The 17,813-nt window shown below is 36.7% G+C and overlaps 2 protein-coding genes and 1 non-coding gene across 5 annotated transcripts; all 3 read left to right on the top strand.

Annotated features, from left to right (window-relative positions):
• Window positions 1-3,554: 3,554 nt before the first annotated feature.
• Window positions 3,555-5,711, top strand: LOC121994570 (AP-3 complex subunit sigma-like). Its single transcript, XM_042548561.1, has 7 exons — window positions 3,555-3,716; window positions 3,803-3,845; window positions 3,944-4,005; window positions 4,246-4,342; window positions 4,528-4,598; window positions 5,215-5,306; window positions 5,422-5,711. The coding sequence occupies exons 1-7, from the start codon at window positions 3,648-3,650 to the stop codon at window positions 5,486-5,488; spliced, it is 501 nt and encodes a 166-aa protein (XP_042404495.1). The 5' UTR covers window positions 3,555-3,647; the 3' UTR covers window positions 5,489-5,711.
• A 630-nt stretch (window positions 5,712-6,341) lies between these two features.
• TRNAQ-UUG lies at window positions 6,342-6,413 on the top strand. Its single transcript has one exon. It is a non-coding gene; the product is annotated as a tRNA-Gln (tRNA).
• Window positions 6,414-8,926: 2,513 nt separating this feature from the next.
• On the top strand, window positions 8,927-16,684 carry LOC121998798 (inositol-tetrakisphosphate 1-kinase 3-like). Of its 3 annotated transcripts, none has more exons than XM_042553857.1 (10): window positions 8,927-9,361; window positions 10,318-10,399; window positions 10,630-10,662; window positions 11,467-11,587; window positions 11,864-11,956; window positions 14,580-14,699; window positions 14,778-14,954; window positions 15,078-15,133; window positions 15,216-15,300; window positions 16,326-16,684. In XM_042553857.1, the coding sequence occupies exons 1-10, from the start codon at window positions 9,177-9,179 to the stop codon at window positions 16,403-16,405; spliced, it is 1,032 nt and encodes a 343-aa protein (XP_042409791.1). In that variant the 5' UTR covers window positions 8,927-9,176; the 3' UTR covers window positions 16,406-16,684. The 3 variants fall into 3 exon arrangements, with proteins under 3 accessions (XP_042409791.1, XP_042409793.1, XP_042409792.1); XM_042553859.1 differs by lacking the exon at window positions 10,318-10,399 and adding an exon at window positions 11,173-11,222 and having other exon boundaries at window positions 9,227-9,361; XM_042553858.1 differs by lacking the exon at window positions 10,318-10,399 and having other exon boundaries at window positions 9,227-9,361.
• The last annotated feature ends 1,129 nt before the right edge of the window (window positions 16,685-17,813 follow it).

Genomic DNA, 17,813 nt, shown 5'->3' with positions numbered 1-17,813 from the left:
TCTTAGGAAGGCCCGCACTGCATGAATTTCGAATGACCATTTTCACCTATCAAAAAATAAAGTTCTCGATAGAAGGTTAAGTGAGAGAAGTAAGAGGAGATCAGTTGGCAGTACGAAAATGCTACGTGAACATGGTCAAAATAAAGGAATGAAAGGCTCAAAGAACCCAAGTGGCCGAGGGTACACGCCATATAACAAGAAGCCTTAGGCCAGCCAAGGACAGGAAAACTAAGGTTACCTAAGAATTGATTCCTAAAAAACATGACATGTCCCGGAGGAGGAAGATTGGGACGATCAAGGAAGTTGAAAATGATGATATGGAAATTCGTCGGATTGTGTTAGCTTAAGCTGATTCACCTCTCCGTTGTTGATATCTGAGAGCATGATAGTGTATCATAGGGAGGGGATGTACAGTGAAATTTCAAGGGACATAGAATCAGAGCAAGGAGACAAGAAAAAATGCCAGAAACTTATGGAGGAGAGCGAAAACAGAAGGAGGAACGAAAACGAAGAAAAAGTAGCCGGCGAAAGACAGCAAGAGCAACGGGAGAAGATGAACACATGAGAATTTACTCTAAGTTGCCACAACACCATCTGATTATTTGGACAAAAAAGCAAACTAAAATATCACCACCGTTCGATCAGGGAGACAATTGAATTCAAATCGTCAAACGTCTCTTCAGCAAACCTATCATGACTAGCGACGTGGATGAGCCACGTGGCAGCACTATAGAAATTAGCATTTATGATGGATGTGATAGATGAATCATAACCATGATACTCCCTCACCTATATCACAGTGCCTTACTATGCATTTATGACACTTGCAAAATATATCACTTCCCATTATCAAACATTTATAAGGCCTGACATCTCGTTTTTTGAGAAAGATGACGACAAAAGTAAACTTAACGAAAATGTATTAAATTGTCGATCGGATAGACAAAATTAAGATAGTGTCTAGTTAGTTGACATGATCCTCATTCAATTAGACTTGAAGAAGAGATTTGTGATATGATGAATAGGTAAAGAGTCATCTTGAGGGGCCAAGGGGTTAATAAACTTGCATAGGTGGCAGTTAAAGTCCACGGTGGGTTAGAGAGCCGAATAACTGACCTAGTAGGGCCCCATACTCTTGATCGGCCCTATTGATCAGACAAGCTCTCTATGGACCCTACTCCCAGTCCAGACCAGACTCACTCGAGACTCAGCTCCCCTCTCTCTCTATCAACCCTACAGATCGGACAAGTTCTTTGTAGACCCCACTCCCGGTGCGGGCCGGACTCACTCGGGACTCAACTCCCCTCTCTCCCGATTGACCCTGATGATCGGATAGGTTCTCTATGGACCCCACTTCCAGTGTGAACTGGACTTACTCAATACTTAACTCTCATTTCTCCTGATCAACCTTACCGATCAGAAAGGCTATCCGTGGAGCCCACTCTCGGGGCGGACCGGACTCACTCGGGACTCAGTTTCCCTCTCTCCAGATCGACCTTGTAGATCAAAAAGGCTATTGGTGGCCCCATTCTCGGCTAGGACCGAATTCTCAGGACTATGTTCCCACTCTCACGATGGGCCTAGCCGATCAGACAATCTCTCAATGTCCCAATGCTCTACTCTCAACTTAGACCTAACACACTCAGGCTCTGCTCCCCGTTTTTTCTCCTGATTGGTCCTGCCAACTTGATATGCCATAAAAGAGTAAATGTTGACTTGCTAAACCGCTTATAAAACTCTGCTACCTTTGAGGATGTCACTACGACCCAGTTAGGCTATTTATAGAAATGGATTCTTTGAGAAGCCCATCTTCTAGTTAATAGCTAAAAACTCATTTACTGTCATTAGTACAGCACATTAGTTTGTCAAACGATTGTATCTATGTATAGACACTTACACAATACATCTTCTCTATATCGATGTAATTGATGAATACAATATAAGTATAATGATGAGACAAATTAATTGATTGTAAGATAATGTCTCATTTATGCGGAGATTGTGAGGGATATTATAAAAAAAAATTCTTCTTCGTTTACATAGCTACGCACACAAATATGCATCTCCTTCTATTTATTATTATTTACTGTCATATTTGCGCCATCATCATTTTTGATTTAATCATCGGAGTAGTGGTGTCAGGATCCATAATCCGCTTACTTCCGGACAGGATCGCAGCGAAGAGTCATAGACCATTTTAATTATCATGCAAAAGAAGAAGAAATAGCAATGTCTACCTACTCCTCAGACGCACTGTTTCTTCCCTCCTCTCTGTCGTGCTCTTCAGTCTGCAAAGCCATGGTCAGATGCGCTTGTTTAAACCTATCATCAAAATGACCAGTGACAAGAATTCCAGCTTTGAAATCAAGATCAATCTATTCAAAGCCTTGCAAAGGTAGAATGGCAATATGCAGGAGAACATATAGCATAAATAAGCTGATGGCTGGTACCTTGGGAGAGCCAGCTCCAGCAGGAGGAATCCAGCGCGATGAATGGACCGAGGCGATGGCGCTGTGAAGCGGCATCAGTGACTGCACGCTTCCCGCCATCGACCTAGAGAGTTCACATCGGAAGTAATCAGGATAACAAGATCGGAAGAATGCGTCGATTCACCTCCTCAGAGTTGCGGCAGCTCTTCGGGAAGGCGCAGGTTTCGGAAGCAGGGTTTTGGAGAGGGGGCGACGGATCTTAAGGTGGCAGATCTCCTGGATCATTTTTTTTTATTTTCTAAGGAATGTGTCATTCATATTTGTGGTCGGATCGTGACCGTGATCCGGCCGTAAATAGTTGTGATCATTTTTTATATTCATCGTCTCCATCAGATTATAATTTTTGTTGGAGCGGACGACCGAAGCAGGAGAGGACAGATCCTCTGGTCCACAATTTACGGACCAGGGGATGATCCACTATTGTAGACCCTTGATTTGGATGGACCCTACTAACTTAAAAGTGAGCTCCATCCAAATCAATGGTCTTCATACAGTAGATTGTCCCCTGGTCCACAAATTACGGACCAGAAGATCCGACTAGGGGGCAGGGATCCTCTGGTCCAGGATCCCTGGACCACCCCTGGTCCCCTATTCATTCTTTGATTGGATGAACTGGATCCCATCTGTCTAACAGGTAGGGTCCAGTTCATCCAACCAATAAATGGACGGGCCTCTTGTGATCCAGATTTTTCTAGACTAGAGGATCTGGTCTCCGGGCGATCGAAAGCCACCCGAAGATCTTCGGTGATGGATAAGTGGTCAGGTTACTGTGCACCGAGCGAGGGTGTCCTTCGGACGACTTCTGGCCGTTCGTTCCGAACAAAAACTATAACCTGATGAGGACAGTGAACCTATGAAGGGATCACAACTATTTATAATTGGATTGTGATCATGATTCGATCTCAAATGTGAATGATATATTTCTTAGACCATAAAAAGTGGTCCAGAAGACAATGGACCTGCATAGCGACACCATCCGTAATGGGACGGAGGATCACAAACGCATCAACGGCCGTGAGCTGATCGAACACATCGACAGCGAAAAATATGTTTTGTTTTTGTTTCTTAAATCAGAAAACAGCAACGCCAAAGAGGCGAATTGGGGCAAGTCTCGACCCGATCACTTTGGATTTGGGCGGCTGGTGACCGGCGGCGACCATGATTCGCGCGGTGATCGTGATGAACACCCAGGGAAAACCTCGCCTCCTCAAGTTCTACGATTTCCAGGTCCCTTAATCTCTCTTCTTCTCGTCCCTTGTCATCTTCGTCGGGCTTATTATCGAGTTCTCTTGTTGCTCCCGTTTCATCGCCAGCCACCGGAGAAACAGAAGGAGCTCATCCGCAGCGTCTTCGCAGGTCAGGAAGCCCCCAATTTCTGAACATCCTCCTTTCCCGTACGTTCTCCGCTTCTAATTCCAACAAAAGATCCAATCTTTTTGCATCCCTTGTTGTAGTTCTATCTGGAAGACCGGACAATGTCAGCAATTTCGTCGAAGCAGATGCAATCTTCGGCCCAGTATTTTTCTGCTTTTAAACATGTTCTTGCCTTGCAATTTTTTCCTTAAATTGAGGGTGCTAATTCTTTAGGAACTCGATCTTTTTACCAATAATAAATTATGTTCACGATGGATTGTAGAGCCCGTGAGGAAAATACATAGTTTCCTGGAGAGACATTAGTAGTTCCTGAAAAGGTCTCAATCTTCGCTGCAAGTCTTTATGTGAATGCCATCATATGAGCTTTTCTGTTTCATTGCAGGGTACAAGGTTGGTCTACAAGCACCTTGCAACGCTTTATTTCATTTTCGTGTTTGACAATAGTGAAAATGAACTTGCTATGCTCGACCTCATTCAAGGTGAAAGCAAAGTGTCAACTGCACAAATTAGTGATTTTCTCCTCTAGAAAAACTGTGTGAGAGGTTTCTATGATACTAAATAGTTCAAGTAGTATACTTAACGTTCATTTTATCATATTTTTAGGAACGTCTAACATGTCCATGACTAGAATTATTCTACCTAATATGAATTCCATTGCCTGCAGTCTTTGTGGAGACAATGGATAGATGCTTCAAGAATGTCTGTGAGCTTGATATAGTGTTTAACTTCAATAAGGTACAGTAGTTAGCTAAGAGATTTGCATGCATTTTTATCAGCAACTCCTTGAATCAGTTAAACGAGCGAGTCTCTGAGCACATTTGCCTCATTTCAAGCATATATCTTAGCATGTAACTGATATTTGAAATGCTATGCTTGTGTTCCAAGTAAAGAAAATGTACTTCAAAAGAAATCAGGAGAAATTAGATTAGAAAACTACTTTTTTTTTTTTTTTGTATAAAGTAGAAGGAAGGAGAACTAATAGGTTTATGGATCAGAAGATGGAAAATTATGAAATGGAATAATGCAATCTTAATGGTTATAATTTGCTTGAATATGACAAAGGCAGTATAAACAGCCTTGTAACATTTATTGTTTGATTTGTAACCAAACCTTCTACTTCTAGTAGTGTCTACCTATGCCATTCTTGCTTATAAGTCAATTTCTCACGGTCAAGCAGGGCATTAACAAAGATGCTACGGTTTGGGTTATCCTTTCTGATACATATTTGTGGTTTATGAACTATCAACTCGTACAATTTCTCACTTCATGTGTTCATTGTTACCTTGAAGTTGTTGTAAGATAATCTCAAAAATTTCATGATTCTAAATTAGTACGTGCTGTTGATTTGCAGATGCATGCCATTGTTGATGAAATCATATTTGGAGGGCAGGTGCTGGAAACTAGTTCTGAGCAAGTGATGAAGGCTGTCGAGGAGATTTCTAGGTGCATGCATATTGATTTTTCTTTGCACTTTTCTCTTCTTCTCATTTCTATTAAATAATATTTTCTTCTCTGATCAATAAATATACCATATATTTAATTGGTTTCTCTTGCGCAGACTTGAAAAATCTTCCAACTCAATCAGCTTTGTGCCTAAGGCTGTATCGGGAAGGTTTGGCCGCTAACTAGTTCAAGATTTCGTTGGACTCGTATACGCAGGCTCACAGTTTTGTCTGTTCTATTGCGATGCAACATCAATCTTTCCGTTTTATGATCAAGTTGTAAGGGGAGTCTTTAACGTATTGTTATGGTAATAAATATTGAAATCAACAATGTCAACCCACCATCAAATTTTCTCGTGCTATCAAAGTCATACCGATTCTAATTTAAAGTTGGCTGTTATTTGCATGCATAGTAGCTCACATACTCGTACCTTCTCGTGTATAGAGCTATCAATTTGGGTTGAACTTATCGGGTTGATCCGTTTCGTCAAACAATTTAAACAGATTGAGTGAGAATTTTACCAATCTAAATTCATCGCGGGCCGACCCGCGTGAGTCAGTCCGTGACGGACTTGGGTTGGTCCGTGAGTTAAAAAATACATGTAAGTTAAGTTTTTTGTCAATTTATTATCTTTCTTTATTATAATTTTGAAATAAAAATAGTACTTTTCATCTACTCATTTATATTTAAAATATATGTTTATGGATACATTTGCTTGATGAAACCTTTCCGAAGTAAAATATTAAAAATATAAAATATTTTTTATTTTTAAAATTAATGGGAATTTGGGTTAGCCCGTCAAACCCGTAATCCACCTTGGATTGGGTTGGGTTGAAAATTTCTCAACCCGCCAAGTAGATGGATTAGCTCGTCCTGTCCCACCAAATGGTTGACCTATCGTGGGCGGACCCACCCTGTCGCGGGTTGGTCCGTTTGACAGCTCTATTCTATTCAGCTCATGTATGATGGTTTGTTCCAGCTCACTTTTGTTGTAGAAACTATTGAAATATTATAATAGTTATATCAATGCCATGTGGTTCTATGGTGTAGTGGTTAGCACTCTGGACTTTGAATCCAGCGACCTGGGTTCGAATCCCGGTAGGACCTTTTTAAAGATAATTTCCCAATTTTTTAATAATATTTTGGCCACCATCTTCCAATTAATTAAAGAAGCTTTAATTAAAAAGGGCCAAACCATGTCCTCGGGGAAAAGACAAGTGGTTCTACGGTGCGCTTGTGTAATCAATGCTCTCGCTTAAACTATTTTTTATTTGATTTTTCTGGAAAATTGTCATTTAAAACTTCAGGGCTTGATGTTAAAGTTTTAAGCACTCGAATAAACTATTTGAGATTCAAATAAGAATCCACTGTGTGGTGGCGAATCCAAACATATCTATAAAGAGATCACAGGTTAGATAGATTACTGATTAAAGTATAGAATGCTAATGGTTATATTCTTCGCTAATATGCATTCTAAATATTCTCTCTCAGCACCTCTTTCCATTTATTTTATAGATATTCTCCATGTCCTTCAAAATTCCATAAATGTAACTTATTTAATTTTAATGCATAACCGTAACTTTAAGGTTAACAGTAGATAGAAATTCCTTTGCGGCTTTGCTGCTGTGGCACGTATCTTTTATGGATAAGAATTACAACGAGGCTAAATATATTATACATAGACAGATTTTTTAGTGACCCTTATATATATTTAATGATCGACGAATATTTTATTTTCATGATTACTATCCATTGGTCTGATGTGCGTGCATCTTTCATTTTTCTGGCTTCCTTCTTTAAAATTATATTTTCTTAATCGTCAATTTTTAAATATCACTTGGCTGGTTAAAATCATATTCTATCATATCACTTTCAATATGAAATCCACTTGCCGAATAAATTTCGTCGCAGTGGTTAATTAACTAGCTAGCTAGATTTGGTTTTCTTAACAAGCCAAGAGAAAAATCCAAACCAAGATTTGCATACGATAAAGTGGTACGGCCTCCCTATAATATATTTGCGGTTAAAGGATAATTCTATTAATTGTATATGTAGTTAAATAGTCAATATATATATATATATATATATATAGTGACAACACACCCATTACCTCACTGTGATAATTGATATTTTAGTAAATGATGCATCTAGATCTTATATTTTTATTTACCAAAGGTACACATTATTTCAAAGATATTATAACAATATTTTTATTTTTTTTAAAAAAATATTTTAAAGACTTTTTAATGATTAAAGTTAACAAACACACACACTAATTTTTGAGAGTATAATAAATTTTAGGGTTAATAATTTTAAACTCCTTTGTATTTTATAGCAGATTGTATTTTGCCCCCTCTATTTAAAAAACTACACTTAATCCCTCTTTGACAAAAGTAAAAAAGAGAAAAAAAAATAAATGATCAAAGTAACTCTAACCTAAATAAGATTTTAGAAGAAAATGAAAAATAAAAATAATTCCGTAAAATCATTGAAAGCTTAACTTTAACCCAACCTGATTTATATATAGGCCTATAATCTCACTTGTTCCTAGAAAAAATATCATCACAAAATTCACACATGCACCAACATAAATAATAGAAAAAATAGTAACTATGAAAGGGATAATTAGCCAAAAACTCATTCCACCAAATAAAAAAGAGTCAAAATTCTAAATTGATGAATCAAAATTAAATAAAGGTAGAATAAAATTTATCATTAAAAATAAAAATAAGGACCCTTTGATAATTTATAAAAAAAATTGTCCTTTTAATTTTTGTCCAAAAGTAAATTTTCATTTCAAAGCAACTAAAATTATTTTTCATTTCAAAAAGGTGATGCTTTGGAATGAAAATTTACTTTTGGATAAAAATTAAAAGGGTGATTTTTTTTATAAATCATCAAAAGGTCTTTATTTTGATTTTTAATGATAAACTTTATTCTATCTTTATTTAAGTTTGGTTCATCAATTTAAAATTTTGTTTCTTTTTTGTTCGGCGGAATGAATTTTTGATTGATTATCCTTTCAGAGTTGTTATTTTTTTGTTATTTATGCCGGTGCATGTGTGAATTTTGTGAGGATATTTTTTCTAGGAATAAGTGAGATTTTGTGTCTATATATAAATCAGGTTAGGTTAAGGTTAAGCTTTCAACGATTTTACGGGATTATTTTTATTTTTCATTTTTTTCTACAAGTTTGATTTAGATTAGGGTTATTTTGATCATTTATTTATTTTTTCTCTTTTTTATTTATATTAAATAGGGATTAAGTGTAGTTTTTTAAATAGAGAGGGATAAAATGTAACTTATTAAAAAAAATTATAAGGGGGTTTAAAGTTATTAATTCTAAATTTTATTGTGAGAAAGATGGTGAAGGGAAGAAGAGAATGAAGGGGAGGAATTCGAAAAATAGGGCTCCCCTGATTACCTGCTTGAAAATTGCGGGTCCCTTCAGTCCTAACCGATAATACGGAGGTATACCCACTTGGACAGAGATACCATCAAACGGAAGCGGGGCCCTCATCGACGACACGCATCCCGCAGTCACGTCACGTGGGAATGGAATGGGAATTTTCCTAATTGATGGACGCTATTTATGGAATTTGCTCCCGATCGAACTTTGCTACAAATACCGCCGATCGAACCTCGCTGCCTTGCTCCATCGCTCTGCTTCCTTTCCAACTGCTTCCTCTACGACATCTTCTCGCTCTCATCTCTCGCTTGATTTCTGCTCGTCTCGACCAATCTCGCAGCCTTTCGACCTTCGATTCGCCTTCCCCGAACCGAAGTCACGGCGTTGCTTTGCTTACGATCTTTTGATCGTTTGAGGTCGGTGGTGGGGTTCTAGGGATTTTGGCCGTGCGCTTTAGGTCGATGAGGCTGAACGGAGAAATCTCGCACCTCCGAAATGAGGAGGTAGAAGAGGAAGAAGCAGAAGAGAGGGTTCCCCTTATGTCGCTCTCGCCTCCGCCGCCGTCGCATAAGCTTGTCGTCGGATACGCTCTCACGTCGAAGAAGGTCAAGAGTTTCTTGCAGCCTAAGTTGGAAGGATTGGCGAGGTGAGTCCCTCCTACTTCAAAAATTTGATGTTGGAAACTTATGAAATAGGTTGGTGGTTTTTCTTAGGATGACCTGAGGTGGATCTGGGCCACTGTTACTGTCAGTGAAAGTGTTGGAACACTGGATTTGTGAGGAGTCCATCGAGAATCAAAGTGACTTTAGGTTTAGACGGCAACGATACAGCCTTGCGTTGGTTTCTTCTGAAATTTAAATGAGAGCGATCGTTAATTTAAATATTCTCCATCTTTTCTGTCCTGGGATTCATTAAGTTTTTTTAAAAAAAAAAAATTCTTCGTTTTGCGTGCTTATATTTAAAATAAAGATTTAGTTTTCCCGTTGATTCTCAGTTCCTTCTATTTGTTTATTTCTTTTATTTTTTTTTTCCAATTCAATTGTCGACGTTTTGACAATCAAATCCGGCCTCCGTTTAAGAGGATAATAGGGGAAGTTCATAAACCATAGCGTACTATTTCAAAGACAGCTGGCATTGATTCTTGCAAGCGTCCACAATAGGGCTCCATTTGCCTTATCTTCAACAGTACGCTTGATTCTGCATTTATCTAAGCTGGCATGCCTGATGTGGTGGTGGTATCTGGAATCTTTGGTTCCATAAATCAGAAGATTCTCCTGCCTGTGCAACTCGGCCATTATGTCTGAGAAAACAGTGACATCATTCTACTGTGAATCTCTTGGATCCTATTAGTTCTTGAGAAAAATAAAATTGAATATATATATTGTTGCATGGCCTTTGCTACCGACTTAGATGCCCTCATTGTTATTGAGCTTTAAAAGTTTACATCTGACATTGATTTTAGTTTACAGCGTTGTCTACTCTGTTTCTTGCCATAAAAAAAATACTAGCACAAGAAAATAGCTATTTATTTGTCAGATCTGATGTCTCGTTATTTTGAAAAGTAAAAAAATTGAAGAGGGGGTTTTGTGATATGTGATGCAGGAAGAAGGGAATTATATTTGTTGCCATTGACCACTTTCAGCCACTTTTAAATCAAGGTCCTTTTGACATTGTTCTCCACAAGGTCAGGTGTTTCCCATGGATAATGACTGCAGTTGTTTTAAATTTTGATAGGCAATGACTTTTTCTATGTTAGAGATTGAAATTATTGAATGTTTTTTTTATTGTTATTTCAGTGATTCATCTTATTGGTAATTTTCTTAAATATGTTAACAATCTAGCGGTCCCAACTCTTGTGTTTTGATTTTCCACATGCCGGAACTGATAATCTTCAGTTTTTTAATATTTGTGCAGTTGACCGGAAAAGAGTGGCAACAAATTCTAGAGGTTAGTAATCACCTTCTGAAATACTAGAACTTCTCTTTAATCACTTATCAGTATACTATCACCTGATCAATTCATTTACTCCAAAGGGTGCATAACTTCTTCATCATGCTAGAACTCAATATATTCATCAAAAGTTGAAGTGTTACTCGATGGTCAACCTACAGGGTTCCCCTTCTACTGGTTTTACTTACAGAACTTTTCTATCCGTCTGATTAATAAAAGTGAAGTTTAACAGAGAATTGTACTTCATCTTTCCAAAAACCATAGCCCCAAATGATTGAAGGTGGCCCAAATTGTGATACATCTAACTCGTGAAATATTTTTCTTGGATCTGACCTTAGGTTTTAGAGTCATCTTCTTAGAAACTTTATTCTTGTCGTTCCTGGTATATTATGTCTCCCTATGCAAGATCAATTTAATACTCGTAGCCATGCTTTTCGGTAGGATTCTAGTGTTGGTATGCCATGATTCAAATTTCTATTGTCTAACTTGTACATTTTTCTTTTGCAGAGTCTCAGTCCCTTACTCCAACTATATTGACCTGAACCCTTTTACAGAAAGTAAATTACTTGAATATTTTTGATTTGCAACTAATAAATTGTCACTGCCGACGGATAAAAAAGTTCTCATTAAATTTGATCTAATGTTTCAATAGTAGCTGTTGAAATTGTCTTAATTTGTGTTCCACTCTCTTGATGATTGTATTATGATCTTCTCTCTAGGAGAATAATTTCCAAAAATTCATCTTCTGAATCCTCTATGTCAGAGGTGTATAATTATTATTTGTCTCTTAATTCTTTGAAGGATTACTTGGAAAAACATCCAGAAGTAACTGTACTTGATCCACCAGCTGCCATAAAACATTTGCATAATCGCCAATCAATGCTCCAGGATGTGGCCGATCTGAATTTGTCAGGCTGCTATGGTAATTTTCGTTATGCATCATCCTGAAAATTGGTTGCATGGTCACAGATATATTATTTTCCATATTCCATGTCACCCTTACAGCCTTACTAGAATAATTTGATAGACTTATCCTCAGCTTCAGTACATTTCTGTTTGCAAAATCATTGACTATTATTCACCATAAAGTATTCACATGATGAAACCAATCTTATCTCTGACTTATATTTTATTCTTTCCAACCATGAAAGCTCACAATTATACACTATAATTGTACCTGTTTGAATAATAATTGCAGGCAAAGTTGGTGTTCCTAGACAACTTGTTGTCACAAAAGACCCTTCATCAATTCCAGATGCTGTTGGCAAGGCTGAGCTTAGTTTACCATTAGGTAAACCCTCTGACAACTGTTTCACTATCTTAGCAATGATTCTTTATGCACACAAATTATTGCAACTGATGTTGGAAGGAAGGAATGGGATCTCTAGATGTGCAATAGCAAAATTACTCTATGCCATCTAATGGTATATTTGTTATAACAACCAGGATGGCTTAACAATAAGGATAATGCTAAATGGCCTGAATTTGGCTAGCTAGAATGAAACACTTTATATTCATTTTTTGGCTGACATGCATTAATTAAGATGACATGTATTAAATGGAACACTTTATATTCATTTTCTGGTGGCCAGATTTTGGCCATTGAGATTTACCGTAACAATAATGTGCACCTCCATTTAGTGAAATTTGTTTGCATATCAGTTTGTGGAAAATCTAGCTCTTCATGCTACATAGGTACAAACCAAAATACTTAGGTCCTAATTCCTACGGTGGATGAGCCCCGGTAGGAAATGCACTTAGGAGAAGGCTTCCGAGGCACTGTTTCCCATTGTTTCCTTGGACAGAAAAGGTGGGATTGAAGCAATGTGTTGGGGAGTTGTAACCACCCCAACACATTTATTGGGAAAGAAATACTGAAATGTAACCACCCGATCAAACCAATCAAACTCCTAAATTACAAACTACTCATTAAACTATTAGTTTTTTACCGAACCCAGTAGATAAAAAAAAGAAAAAAAAGGCAGCCCGGTGCACGAAGATCCCACCATGCAGGTCCCGGGGAAGGATCTATTGTACGCAGTCTTACCCTGTTTTTTGCAAGAAGCTATTTCCAGGATTCGAACCCGTGACCTTTTGGTCACATGGCAACAATTTTACCGTTGCGCCAACAACTTTACCGAACCCAGTAGATAAGTTTCCAAAATTCCTAAATCACGTATCATAGTTTCAAAATTACCAAATCACGTATCTACTTCTCATTTTACCCTTGTCCTCAAATCAATTTGAATGGAAAAAAATCAATCATTTTTTGATTTCTTTGTGTCTTAAAAAATTCATTAACCGGTTTCGGCCAAAACCGGTTGATGGACTTAGAGACTTCGAAATGACATGAAACCAGTTCCTATGTGTTCGTCTAGTTCTCCTGATTGTAAAAATGTTATTAAACATCAATTTGACTTAATATATTGAGAGCGGTGATTTTTAAATACAATGTGTCTGAAAAATGAATTTATGTTTAAAAAATTACTGCTCTCAATATGTTCAGTCAAATTGATGTTTGATAGCATTTTTACAATCGGAAAAACTAAAGGAACACATAAGAACCAGTTTCATGTCATTTCGAGGTCTCTAGGTCCCTCAGCCTGACCGAATATATTAAAAGTAATGATTTTTTAAACATGAATGTGTCTGAAAAGTTAATTCATGTTCAAAAAATCACTGCTCTCAATATATTGAGTCAAATTGATGTTTGAGGGCATGGATATAATCATAAGAACTAGAATAACTCATAGGATCTAGTTTTACTTCATTCCGAGCTCTCTTGGTCTATCAACCGATTTTAGCCGAATGAACCTATATTGATTTTATTTAGGTTATTCGGCCATAGTTTCAAAAAAAAATCAGTGCTCTCAATATATACATTAAATTGACATTTTATAGTATTTTTACAATCAGGAGAACTAGACGAATACATAGGAACTTGTTTCATATCAATTCAAGGTCTCTACGTCTATCAGCCGGTTTCGGCCAAAATCAGTTGATGGACTTAGAGACCTCGGAATAATATAAAATAAGTTTCTATGTGTTCATCTAGTTCTCTTGATTATTAAAATGCTATCAAACGTCAAATTCATTTGACCCAATATATTGAGAGTAGTGATTTTTTGAACACGAATGTGTCCGAAAAACTGATTTATGTTTAAAAAATCACTGCTCTCAATATATTGGGTCAAATTGATGTTTGATAGCATTTTTACAGTCAGGAGAACTAGACGAATATATAGGAACTGATTTCATATCATTTCGAGGTCTCTAGGTCCATCAGCCGATTTTGGTCGAAACCGGCTGATGGATTTTTCAAACAGAATGAAATTGATCCTGGAAAAAAAATTAGTCGACTGATTTGTTTTTCTAGTTGAATTGATTTGAGGACGAGGGTAAAATGGAAAGTGGGTACATGATTTGGTAATTTTGAAATTATGATATGTGATTCGGGTATTTTGGAAACTTATCTACTTGGTTCGGTAAAAAGCTGTTAAACTATTACCAAATTAAAAGGTGCCCGTGCACTCAATTCTAAAATAGAACAATTACAAACATAAATTCCACTATGTAGCGATCCTTGTATATGACTTCACCCTCAGGGTATCTCATAGTCTGTTGAATTGCTTTTGCCATCTGCGTGATGGATAAATCAACAAATTCCATGCCAACGTAGTGTTGTCCTGATCATTGCACGTTATATCTGAAGGTAGAAGGTTATGTCCTCAAAATGATGTAACTCTTTTTGTACAACTAGTGTTCATTCTTGCAAATTTGACTTGGCAACAATTTAACCTTTTGTTGACAGAGCAGTGAATTAGGTACATGTGTGCAGCTAACTCGCATGCCTACTTTTTAACCTGAGCATGGTTGTGTTCTCTTCATGTTATTATTTTTGTTTCTTTTTGCAGTTGTCAAACCTTTAGTCGCTGATGGAAGCGCAAAATCACATGAATTGTCACTTGCCTTTGACGAAGTTTCCTTATCAAAACTTGACCCTCCGTTGGTTCTCCAGGAATTTGTTAACCATGGTAGTATGCTTTTGACTCTTCATTGCCAGGCGACCTTTTCAGTAAACTATTTTCTGAACTAATTTCCCTCTCCCATAGGTGGGGTTCTCTTTAAGGTCTATATTGTTGGGGAGGCAATAAAGGTTGTTCGTAGGTTTTCCCTACCCGATGTTAATAAGAGGGAACCATCAAACAACACAGGTGTCTTTCAGTTTCCAAGAGTTTCTTGTGCTGCTGCATCTGCAGATGATGCAGAATTGGACCCTAGTATTGCTGGTAAGGTTAATGCTGAAGACACATCTGATATTAATTGTTTGTTGGCTAATAGTATGTCACACAATGTGACGTGAGATGTTTTTTTTTTCTTTCTTTCTAAGCTTCGTTACTACTCTTCTGTAGAACTTCCTCCACGGCCTTTGCTTGAGAACCTAGCTAGGGAGCTCCGTCATCGGCTGGTGATGATTTGCTATGTGCATGCACTATCCAATTAATTTGTTGGTTTGTTGAAGTTTTAAACTTGCTTATAATTGCCTGTAGGGTCTTCGATTATTCAACATAGATATAATCAGAGAGCACGGAACAAAAGACCGGTTTTATGTCATTGATATCAATTATTTTCCCGGTAAATGCAGCCTACTTGTTCAGTTTTTTTGGTTGGAAAGTTTTTCTTTAAGGCTCATTAAATTTGGGTTTTATTCGTATTCTTTTGTTTGACATTAGTTAGTTTGACCTTAAGACCTTTCCCTTTATTGAACAAGCCATAACTGACAGAGAGAACATTAGATATACAGCTCTTCGTTGGTGATTGCTTGCATTACGAATGTTTAGTTGGAAATTCATGCCTTGTTTGGTTAGATAAGTAGACCACTGTTTGTTGTTTTTAATTTCTTTATATTTCTCACAATAACATTTTTCATATGGTTTGGGGAGAGTCTTAAGTATCTTCATATGAAATATAAATTTTATTTTGAAATGTTGTTAAAAACTGGAGAATTTTTTTTCTAAAAAAAATCTTGTCGGTTCTCAATTTTTTTTTTTCTGGAAAATTAAAAATTTGAAATTTGAAATATTGAAAAATTAAATAGTTCAAGTGTATGTTTACTCTCTCTCTCTCTTTGAATATGAATCAGTCTAGCTTCTGTGCCTTTCGGTTTAAACAAGGACACCAACTGTTTTCATGTCAACTGTGAACTTGCAAGTTATTTACATTAAATCAGTATATTTTTATACGCGGGATTTGTGTATTTCCATATGGAATGAAATAATGCATGTGCATCCATTGTAATATCTTTGATTAGTGGTTCTTAAGTTGAATACTGCCCTAGTCATCTCTGTCTCTGTCATATGTTGGATCTCAAGAAAATTTTAGAAGTATATATATATATATATATATATATATATATATATATATTATGGTCCTCAATTTTTTTTGTGACTAAAACTATATGTTGGATTATTTTCTTAGTATCACCTTCTCGCCACATTTTTGCCATGACCACTAAAATCACAGCATCTTTAGAAAGTCCGTGTCGGTTAGTCGGTAATTTTAGCTTTTGGATGATTGTCTTTATTCAATTGTGAGTTATTCCCTGTCGATGCAACTTCAACAAATATTATGTTCTTAGTTGGATTGTGCAATCTCTGCAGGCTATAGTAAAATGCCAGGATATGAACACATATTCACTGACTTCCTCCTCGGCCTGGTACAGAGCAAGCTCAAAAGGTGACTACCGATCTGTTAAACATGACTTGCAGTTGGCGTTTGTCAACATGAAAAAGGCTAAAACACATCTGAAATTCCTCAATGCACATAAGCTCTAATCTCGGCAAATTGTTATGCACGAGCAAGTGCAGTGCTGCTTTTTTCGACTACCCATTTCTAATCAGTCCATTCTTCCTGCTTACCCCCGCCTTCATTGTTGTTTCATGATGTCTTCGTTTGTGCATTCTGGTTGTAACATGCTTCATTATTTAGTTGATAGTAAAATGTTAATGTCATTCCCAAACCGCATGTCGTCCTGATGACGGTGTCGCACAATACCAAACACTTTGCGGGTCTCTAATGCCCTTTCGTCACATGTCGCTCGCTCGTCTGGTTCTGTACTAGTGCTAAGGTTGAGCCTGTGCGTACATTGTAGTTCCTTGGGCCATAGGCATGTGGCTTATTCAATAGTGTCTAAGAATTAGTTGGAATTTTTTTACTTATTTAAAACCATGATCTGGGACAAACTTTGTGTTGGAAAATAATTGACGCAAATAATATTATTTGTATAAAGTTCAAATATGCGTTATATATTATTGTACAAGTTTATCCAAAGGACCACACTGGGACAAACTTTGTCCTAATTGCTATCCCTACATATTAATTATCCTCAGTAGGCTTTAATCTTTCAACACATTTCTTGACTCCTACCACATGTCTATGAATAAAATAAACTATTAGTTAACTTTTCTTTCTTTTTAATTTCAACACCATGATCTGTTCTCCAACTAATCTTGCATTGTCTTGTTGTTGTGATTGGTGGGAAGGTTAGGGATTATACCATCAAATACCTAAAATAGTGTTTCTTTAAAATGATTTTTGAGAATTCTTTTAGTAAAAAACCAAATTGTTTTCCATTTCTCTGAGGGTTCTAAGAAAAATATATATATATATTTATTATGAAAGAATGTTATACTTTGTACATTTAGGTGCTTTTTTTAGTGAAATATGAATATCTGAATTCGTTCTCTCTCTTATTTTAGAAAAAAAAAAATGTAGTTGGAAGAGAAAATTTAACTGAAAGAATTAAAACCTTGTGCTCCATCTTATTTTTATCACAACAACAGGGAAAAAAACTAATATTCTTGATGCATATGCCAACCGCACAATTTTAAAATGAAATTTTATACATCTATTTTTTAATACATACATTTATTTAATTCTAGTAGACTGTAGGTTAAAATTAGCAACCCATCCAACGTTACATGATTATTGATAACTGTGGAGCCACGAGGAATAAAATTACACCCAAGCAACAATTTCCTTAATTAGATGCCATAAATCGCGATTAATGAGAAGGCATGACTCGTGAGGAATAAATTATAAATAATCAACAATTAACCCTAAACCCTAATTAAAATTAAGGAAGATAA

Source organism: Zingiber officinale, chromosome 6A (assembly GCF_018446385.1).
Source record: "Zingiber officinale cultivar Zhangliang chromosome 6A, Zo_v1.1, whole genome shotgun sequence".
NCBI lineage: Eukaryota > Viridiplantae > Streptophyta > Magnoliopsida > Zingiberales > Zingiberaceae > Zingiber > Zingiber officinale.
Note: the sequence above shows the minus strand (reverse complement) of the source record. Positions and strands in the feature narration are given on the sequence as shown.